General features: G+C 41.4%; 1 protein-coding gene across 1 annotated transcript; it reads right to left on the bottom strand.

Annotated features, from left to right (window-relative positions):
- Nucleotides 1-8,483, bottom strand: LOC306713906 (sorting nexin-4-like; the record flags this gene model as incomplete). The annotated part of the gene is made up of 14 exons (XM_079183753.1): nucleotides 1-232; nucleotides 322-436; nucleotides 1,655-1,800; nucleotides 1,933-2,032; nucleotides 3,685-3,774; nucleotides 3,927-3,992; nucleotides 4,498-4,559; nucleotides 4,948-5,020; nucleotides 5,443-5,498; nucleotides 5,582-5,629; nucleotides 7,146-7,295; nucleotides 7,524-7,662; nucleotides 7,841-7,965; nucleotides 8,394-8,483. The coding sequence occupies 14 exons, from the start codon at nucleotides 8,481-8,483 to the stop codon at nucleotides 185-187; spliced, it is 1,308 nt and encodes a 435-aa protein (XP_079039879.1). The 3' UTR covers nucleotides 1-184.
- Nucleotides 8,484-10,298: the final 1,815 nt, after the last annotated feature.

The following is a 10,298-nucleotide window of genomic DNA, read 5'->3' as shown; positions in this document are numbered from 1 at the left end:
AACTTTCCCTTGAACAGTGAAAGCAAATCCCTACTTTCTGGGTACTTAAAACCACATTATCTTTATATGCAATGTTGCTACTGTGGTTGTTTTCAAACCTCAACCAGCAGACATTAGCATCATTTCCCAGCATTCCCAACTGAGCATCACTGAGGGAGAAAATCCTTTGAATATGGCTTCAACTTTACATCTTGAGGAAACATTCTTTGGCATTGCTCCACATTTGTATTCCCTAAAGGAAGAGAGAAGAAACACTTGATCATGAACATGAACACTAGAGTTGTCCTGTCACCTTCACATAGCTGATGCGCTGTTCTGTACCTTTTTGCACATGCTGATTTGCATGACGGCATAGTTGATGAGTGCTTCTCGCAGATCTTTGTCTTTCTGCTCCTTAAAGCGCTGCATATCCACCCACGCCCTTTCAACGTGCTCTCTAAAGGGAAACACGCCAAATAAAGCACACACACAAAGTGGGAAAATCTAATCATCTATAACCATTGACATGGACAGGACATGTGATTTTCTGTCAGAAAAAACCTTTAGGTTGCATTAAAGGGATAGTTTGAATGTTTAGAAGTGTGGTTATATGAGGTACTTCTCATACAATGATATGGTAATGATAAATGGTAAATGATAAACCTCATAATGATTAATGGTCTTGTACTTGTATAGCGCTTTTCTAGTCTTCCGACTCAAAGTCAGTGTATAGTTTGGAGAAACCGACAGACAGTCAAGTATTGTGTGAAAGCTAAAAAAAAACATTGACCCGTGAAGTAATTGCACCAATAATGTTGTTGTTGTTTTTGTCATGAGTAGCACAGCGAAAAAACAACAGGTTTTCTTTCCAGATGGAGGTCGATTTTTGGGAGCTTTCGCACCGCTAATGAAAGGCGTCAACCAATCACGTTGCTAGGAACGGACATATTCAAAATACGGAGGCTCTGTGCTCTGAAGCCAAAACGGTAAACTTCATTACTCCTTTCAGCCTTGACAAAGTAAGCACAGACCAGATCCACTGCTTCTGTTCTTACCTTTCACAATAAAAGCCCTAGACATATACACTGTGTAACTGTTGACCAGAGGAAACTCAAATTCACTCAGAGCATTTCGCTAAAAGGAAACTCAATATAATAGCTTAGAGTAGCTTCGGCTATACAGGACTGCTCGGCACTGCTCTGGGTAGAAAGGATTCTAGGAGTTGGTCCTCTGACTCAGCTAAATTGTCGCAAATTTGCATCGCTGCCAGTGTGATTAGTTTTGAAGCAAAATATTCACAGGCAAGTATTTTTGCATTTTGGTTTTGTTTAATGGCCACGTCCCCGGTGTGTAAAGGCCTTAACCGTTAAAAAAAACAAAGTCGCGCAATAACACAAATAAACTAACCAACTGAGGCAAAGGTAGTCCAGCATCTCCTGTGTTCTGTGAGGTAACAAAACTGTTTCTGTCAAGGAGTCTGGTTGCTTTGAAGAGTGAGCTTTAACGAGCAAGGTAAAGCGGTGAAAATATTCTAAATATAGAGTACACCTGAACTAATATAGATCTTTTTAGCTGTCTAAAACACATCCACAGCAGTACATTGCTTGGTAATACACTGACTACAAGTCACTTCTAAACATCAGATCCACCCCTTTAAGCAGTATCCATGACTCACTCGCACTCAACCGTCTTCTCCTTGACGGTCTCTTCCCCCTCTGCGATCAGCTCCTCCAGCAGCTTCAGCCTGGCCTCCCTCTGCTCAGGGGCCTCTTGGCCAAAAAGCTTGTTGGTCATGCCTTTGAAGGAGAACGTCCGCACAATCTAAGGAAGATGTGAACACAGGAAACCACAACGGTCTGGAAGTTGTCTTGCCTCGGTTTGACATGACAAAAGCAGCCATCCCTGCTTCAGAGTAAAGGATTACATAGTATATATGACATGAGTATAGTGTACCCCGGTAGCTAGCTCCTCGTGTTGCTGCTTCTTGGAGATGAGGTCTTGGGAGGCCATCTCAAGCTCAAACTGGGTCAGCTCGTGTTTCCTGCACACGGCCCTGCCAAAGAAAGCGTACTACATAATGTCATGCACACTTTAACATAGTAGAGGAGTGCCAATATCCAGAGAACACAGATGTGTTTTGCATTTCAAAAGTCCAGGATTATTCAAGACGTTTTACAAAATGTAAACATCACCTTAATATTTGTGGAATTCTGATAGAAAATTGTGATATTTTAGCAGATCCAGGCTTATTGGTGTTAGCTAAAATAAAGCCGATCAAATTCTGATACTTACTTCACTGAACTTTACTACAGTTGGAATCTACAGTGCAAGAATTCTGCTGCACGGTGGGTGAGAATTACGAGTGTGTTGTTGTGAAAAATTCAATGAGCGCACTGGTGAGTCTGCTGACTCTCAGTTTAGACAGTAAAGTTGGCAAAATACACAGATTCGCTTTGCTCTATTATTATTCTCTAAATAAAATGCTAAATGTCTAAATTCTCTAAATAAAACGCTCTCTAATGATTATTAGCAGAGAGCAATGTATAAGGCATTCAGGTAGAAGCGGATCTGTTGTAGACTACGTGAGTAACTTGATATCGGACCATAATAAACTAGTTTGTTGTTTTGTGAGGGTAGGACCCTCCAGTCTGTAACACCACTGTACAGCGGTGGACTGTGGAGGGTGAACAGAGTGAGACGTCTTCTCTACAACAGATCGTGTCACATTTATATCATATCAATTTTATTAACTGAGTATAGTTTTGAACCAGGACTGTCACTATTTGGATCAAGTAGCTCGTGAAAAATGTGTGTCATATTTAGTAGCTAAAGATTTTATTTAATTGTGCCGAATGAATATTAAATCAACAGTTAAAGGTGCTAAATTCAAAATTCTGAGCATGTATATATTGCCTCCACACGACACGTGGCGAACTGTCAGTGCTCACAGTGTTTACCTGAAGGGGAACCAGCCGGCCCAGCTGTGTCAATAAAGCACAGAGACGCTCTGATAACGGGAGACATTACTCCTCTATATAAAGATACAGTGGAGTAATAGTTGTTTTATGCTATATTAAAGCTCTGAATATTGTATAGAGAACCTTTAACTTAATGTAGGTATCGGACTGGTATCAGTGGTTATACAACATTAAAGGACTTGATCGGGACATCTCTAATTTTGATGTCTCACATTACATAGTAAAGTGTTTTATTGTAGTGACACAACGTGACTTACTGACATTTTTCTTGTGTGGTATCAGTATAATAATACAGGGACTGTGTGTACACGCTGTCTAAAGTCTCTCCACCCACATGAGGATCACCACACCAAGTGTGGATCAGCGCAAGTGGGAGAACATAAACCAGTACGGAATTACCAGTTTACTTCCATGAAACTAGAAGCCTTTGTTTTTGCGTGTTGGCTTTTTTGCTCGTCAATTTCAGTTCTTCGAGGCAAATTGTTTAAAATTTCCTTGCCTCCATCTTTCCTCCAGTTGCTCACAGGAATGCTCTAAGGAATCTCAGCAACTATGTGGCGACACAAACATCTGAACTCTCCTTTCTTAAAGAGTGTGGTTAGAGGGCCTTAAAAAAGTATGTATCAGAGTACTGTCTCAGGCTTCAACTGGGGACATTATAATGTTCATGGAGGCACCATGTCATGAGCCTTTATAATCTTGTGTGAAGATAAAAAGTGGGTCTTACCTCAGAGCTTCAGCATAGAAAAGATATTCTTTCAGTTGGTCTGCGTAATGTTCCTCCTCTTCTAAGATATCATCTATTGAGGCTGCATATCTACAGGTCAGTGAGAAAAAACAACATCTGCATTAACAAGCGACACAGCTGGCAGTGGCAGTACCAATCCTGCAGTACGTGTTAAATGTATGTGTTAGATTGCACGAAACCATGATAACAGAGACAGATAGGATTATGCATCAAATACTCACGCATCCATGTGATGACCGGCACTTTGCAGTCCATCTCCCATCTCTCTCTCTATGGCGCTCCACTCGCTGCAGTGAACACATGGAGGAGACGCTGTCACACACACACACACTGCTGCATTTGAGAAAATGTTATCTTGAAAAGGTAGCTGTAAGCCTACTATATAGAGGTGGCGATCTTAAACTTGCTTTTAGGATAAAGAGCTAATAATGAGTTCATATTTTTGGCCTATGTTGCTATGATGTGATGTGATACTTAACTGATTTGATTGATTGAGTGAGGTCAGTTTGTAGTGTGAACTGTGTCCACATGGGACCTATTTAAGATATTCTCTCCTTTAGTCTGGTAAAATTACCTGATGTACAAAAACCTTGTTAATATGAAATATCTCTGACTGACAGTGTGCTGTATTCCTTTTGTTCTATAACAATATAAGTTCTTCTTCGACGACACCTATCGACCTAACGGTGCACACTCAGATTTGACTTGACAATGGGACATTGGAAACAATAAACATTAATCAGCAATTCAGATCCTCTGTTGGTCATTTTTTAAAGATATGCTGTAAAAAACCTGAAGACTCTTCCGTAGTTCCCGTGGACCTTGTAAACACCGTAGAGACGATCTGCCACCCTCTAGAAGAGACACAGAAAATACATGACAGCAAGTATAGTGAATATTTCTTAATGGTATTCAGATTTCCAGCCTGAGGAGCCAAGCGGGTGTCAGGAGTGTTTTCTTTTATATACCGTATAAAAAATAACTGCACTAATAGACATCTCCATGGAAATATGCAAATGAAGCATTATCTAATAATTTAGTAACCTTTGGTGATTTTAAGAGAAATCCACAAACGCAAATAGACAATGTAGTAAAATGTTTATGATAATGAATGTTTCTTTCCGGTAGTCTGAACCGACAATCTCTAAATTGATCAGTGTATGAAAAACAACGTTTTTGCCTGTGGTGTCTACTCTTTTAGATTTGAAGCATGAAGGAAGAGAGAGCGGTATAGAGACTTACTGCTCGTGCTCGGAGCAGCTGAGACGTGTGAGACTGCAGCTCATCGCTGTAGTGTTTCATCTCCATGAAGCGTCTGAGAAAGAGAACATGTACAAGAGACGGTGATTACGATTCCCTTACCTTCTTTCTACCTAGATATGTATTTATTCATCCTTTAAGTTGACTTTTTCTTTTCAGCTGATTGTAACAGTATTTATTGTCATTTGAATAATCAATTAATCATTTAAAGGTGCTCTTGCTTGCGCTTGGTATTTGTATTATATATATGTTTATTGATGTTTAATTGAATCAAGAAAATAATAATAGTTGAACCACTGCCCTAAATTGATCTACACTTTGGAGCACCTTTCAGGAACTGGAAACAAATCTTATTACATCAAGTCAGCTTTGATAAACACACAGCTCCAACTCTCAAAAACAAGGGATGAATTATTTTGACATTAAACTGTTGACCAGTTGAGCCCTTCCTCCATGGTGTCAGAAACACTAACTTACTTATCTGGATTTCTCACCCTGAAGGTGGCACTGAGAGCTCTCAGTCTGGAATCTGCCTGAAAGAGGAGGAACAGGAGGTGGTCAAGCTCTGTCAGCACAGAGCATCTTTGTATGGAGAGATAGATATTCCACAGATTACCTTTGCCTGAAATCCTGTCTCATACACCACTTCCTTCCAGCCGTGTTCCTGCCACACACCAGGAAAAAAAGTTATTCAATGAGCCACTGATCCGTATTGATGATCACTTGACTGTAGGGAAAACTTGCCCAGGACAACATTCGGATATTCATTCTAAAAATGCTTTTACACATTATGTTCATGGCACTGTGTCCTACTGGCCTCTAGTGAACTATGCACTGCATAGAGCCGTTTTGAACTTTTGTCAGACATCCTGATCCTATGGCCCAATCCTTTTAACAGGTGCTCCTGCAAAGTCCGTGAGGATTTAGAGCTGTCCCACTGTCAAATCCTCAAGTGTTTGGGGGCTTTCTCGCAGACATTTTGAGCCCTTTATGAAGACTTTCTGTAAGTCTGCATTTCTGCAGATTTTGCCCAAGGGAATTACCCACAATTCATAGCAATGGGATGTTAAACACGGGATAACCAGGGGAAGCCTGGAGGCGTAAAAGAAAAAAGGTAAACAAAGAGAACGGCAGAAGTGTTCAGCCTGTCATACTAAGTCTACACAGAAACATTAAGGATTTACGATGGTAGATAAAAACACAGGAATGCAAGCAGAGACGATATCACACAACTTTATTCATCAAACATTTCATTTTTTCGTTAAGAGTAAATAGATTATTTGACAATTACTTCTTATCCCGTGAGCCTGGAAGAAAGTTTAAATCAGGCAGTAAAAAGTATACAACATGTTAGCTCAGTAACCGCAGCAACAACTGTACATGTTTAAGACCTTTACTGAAACTTCAGCTCAACGAGCAACTACTGCCATTACACTGCTGTAGAACTGCCTTACACACATGTGCAGTGGTTATCTAAGCACCTAACACATCTGCAAATGTACATACCATATTATGATGTTGTTATGGTAACGTGACATGTCGCAGTAAAGTGCTCAAGCTCTTGCAGGCTCTCACACATAACTATTTACCAGGTGAGTCAGTTAAGTCTCTGAGGGTTCAGGGCTTAAGGCCTTAGGGAGGACACTGGGATTGGGCCTATTTATTACTGTCACTTCCTTTAAAAAGCGCTGCAATGGAGCTGCAGGGAGATCGGCCAAAAGTGTCCTTCTTGCTGTATATATATCACAATATGAAACAAGTGTTTTCTGTTTAAAAAGTACAATTGCAGAAGATAACGAGTACAGCTCACCCATCGTTTCAAAAGTTACGTCTCCAGTTTAATCTGGAGTTCATAGCTGATGATTTGTTTACTGACGCTTGCTTTAACGCTTGCTATTTGGACACGTGTCACTCCGTCTGCGGCCGAGTTGTCTGGCCTCATTGCTGTTGTTGTTGAATCATTCCTCGCTAACCTAACATTACATTTCATTTTCAACTAATGAAAGTGACGTTGTGTGACTCTCTTCATGCATGATGCAGACAGACAGTGCTGCTTCTTTTTCACAATCGAATATTGCTTTTCGTATTTGAACATCTGTTTTGTTTTTACTATTCGAATATGTATTCAACTTTTGACCGTTGACAGCCTTGCTTGACTGAGCTGGAGCAGCAGCACGTACCTCAGTGAGGAAGTGGTGGAGGATCTTGTCATTGGAGAGGACTGGGTGTGATGCAACGCGAAGCAGGAAGTTCTCCAGCCCGACCCGGCGACGCTCCACAAAGTCTGGGTCCATGTTGTCTGCCGAAAGCTTGTGCCACACAAACTCTGCCTGCAGGCAAGAGAACAGAGAGACTGCCTGCAATTCAACTTCTCGCTTAACATTGGTGCTTTTTCTTTACTTCAGTTCGGTCGATCATTTTTTAAATGCATACAGTTTAACCATCATTCTTGTACTGTCACATTATATTAGACGTTTCTTGAAGGACACAAAGCAATGCCACAATCCTCTGCGTGTCACTAAACAGGGGTTGGGAAAGCAGAGGCACACTGAACTCACCCTCTTCTCAGGCAGAGGGGGCACCACGATGTATGGATGAGTAACTAACAGGTAGTTCCGCAGCAGCTCAAATTCACTGTATCTCCTCCACAGGGAGTCCGGGGCCGGGTTGCGACCTTCAGCAACTGCATCCATTGGCCTTTAAGAGTCACGGGGGGAAAAAAGTATAAGTTGTTTTAGAACAGTGACAACATTCATGCACCACAGAGATATAACAAGATGGAGTAAAGATATTGAACCATCTCAGCTGAAGCCACAGCACTTCCTGTCAAATAATAAAGGGGGGGGGGGGGGGGGGGGGGGGGTGCTTTTCTCACCGTGTTTCGACGAGGTACACGGTGAACGTCTCCTGCATGTTCACGGTGTTTTTGCCGTTCCTTCTCTCAGCCTCAGCAACACAGATCTCCATTGTGTGCAGGAGAGTGGAGCCCTCTTCCACCATCTGAACCGTCACATCACACAGCATCAGTACCAACCTCTGTGAGACACTTGAGTCGTTGTTCCCACTAGTCTGCACATTTGTGGTTCACCTTTCTTTTGTAGAGTTAGGCTACTGACGTTAGCTAACAGCTGTCCACATGAACTATGAAACACAATTTATTAAGCAAGCTAATGTTAGCGAAAGTAACAGTAGACTGGGTGAGTCATACATGAGCTCAGAGTCCATTGTGACGAAGTCATTGAAACGGTTAAACATATTAACGTTCCCTGAATTGTGCCAAATCAACCGAGCATTCTTACATCCAGTTAGCTTGTATGTAACATTTAAGCTAGCTTTAAACTAAAGTTGTCACGTTAAAACAACGTCTATTTCCTCTAATATGGCAAAACCAGTTTGACTAAAAGGGGAAGGGGAAGCTACTGTTTTACCGTGTTGTTCAGGCTGTTGCTCCCGTCTGCAGCTGTGTGGTCTAGCTCGTCGTCAGTGGCCGGCGACTCATCCCTCCCATCCTCCGCCATCCTCTTCCTTTCGGCTGATGTTGGTTGTGAGCATGCGCAAAACCTACCGTAACCCTACAGATGTGATGGTTGAACAATTTTCAGAAAAACACATTAGACTAAAATGAATTGCATAAGCACGTTAGATGTGGCTAAAAAAATCAATGTGGGAAAGTAAAATATCCGGCATGGAACGCGCATCAACAGTATCTGTGCGTCATTGAGACGAATGACGCCATCAGTCCTTATTATTAAGGCATGGACACGTCGCTCCATTAATGTCAGAAGATATAGAAAACATGTTTAAGTGTGCAGAAGCTCACACAATTGTATTCGATTATACTTCAATGTGGCGATCTTTTAAATTGCAGTCCTGGTTGATTTAGAATATCTATTTTCGTACAAAAAGAAGTGTGCGAAAAATTGTGATTTAGTTTAATTCACAAAAACTGTAATACAGCCTCATTGTGATTTACATAATTAATTACCGCCAGCAAATTATTTTAAACAAGAGAGGTAATTTGAACAAAAATGGCACAGACCCACACTTTGGAAATTCCTGATTGTCTCCACAAAGTTGACACCATTCGCTGTCAGCACAAGGTCCTTAGCAGAAACATCGGAATATGTGTGCCGATCCAAACATGTTCTCCAAAGGGAGTTCCGAGCTTTAGGAGAAGTCAAAGAAGCTTTCCAATGCTGGATTCAGGAGCTGAAGGAAATGCTCCAAATAGGAAAGGACCAAAAGGAAGAGATGCTTTTCAGATCCGTTGGAAAGGATGAAGCACTTCTGCATCTCAAAGCCTGTGAGATGGAGAGTACGCTTTCTCGGGATGAGAAGGAGAAGGAGGCTGTAGTACGAAACAATGAATCCCTCCGACACCACATTCAGGAGCTAAACAAAATACTCCAAAAAGAGAAGGACCAGAAAAAGGAGATGCGTCTCAAAGCATGTGAGATGGAGAGAATGCTTTCACAGGAGAAGGAGGAGAAGGAGGCTATGGGACGAAACAATGAATCCCTCAAACAATTGTTGAAAAGGTAGTAAGTTGTAAAGTGGCGGGTGTGGAGTAGTGTGTGTGTGTGTGTGTGTGTGTGTGTGTGTGTGTGTGTGTGTGTGTGTGTGTGCACCAGCGCACCTATCCAACAGTGGGCTTAGGCGTCGTTACACAGCCACTAACTGTGCACCGAGGAACAAACAGGGGACATTTTTTAGGTCCCCTGATGGTCATGCCTTATATCAAGCTGAAATCATGTCCAAAGCCCTCTGGTAGATTTTTTTTAATTTTAGCCAAGTGGGGACTTGCATGTGTGTGAGTGTTTAAGTCCATGCGCAGCACATCCTACAGGCTGGGGCAGGGATTTTAACGACCCCATTCACACACGTCGTTTAAACACTCCTCCATTGTGTGAATGGCTTGCAGCCCCAAGCCTGTCTTTCAGACTGTGGAGGGGCTAACAGGCCACTTAGTGAAGACATCAGTCTCTTGAAACATGTTTGTTTTAGAAAAATGGTAACAAAATAATCAACTTTAGTGGATACCTTAAGTTTTATTTTTGGCACTGTATTAATTTAAATGGCTACCAAAAAGGCAGGAGAGCAACGTGTATTTTAGAATCTAAAAGAATGGAAGAAAATACAAAAACAACCAGGGTTAAATTAAGAATATAATACTTAAGTACCTAAATACTTAATAAGATTCTTTCTTTTCAGTTTTAGTTCACTAAAAACTGATTTGTCATCAGCCTTTCCAAAATACTTGCCTGACCGGTAAGCACAAGCACTGGATGTAAATCAACTTTTCAATATACTAGTGTGCTCAGTCTACACTTGGA

The sequence above is a fragment of the Pholis gunnellus genome (genome assembly GCF_910591455.1).
Source record: "Pholis gunnellus genome assembly, chromosome: 22".
Lineage (NCBI taxonomy): Eukaryota > Metazoa > Chordata > Actinopteri > Perciformes > Pholidae > Pholis > Pholis gunnellus.
The sequence above is the reverse complement of the archived record's forward strand: the minus strand, read 5'-3'. Positions and strand labels throughout refer to the sequence as shown.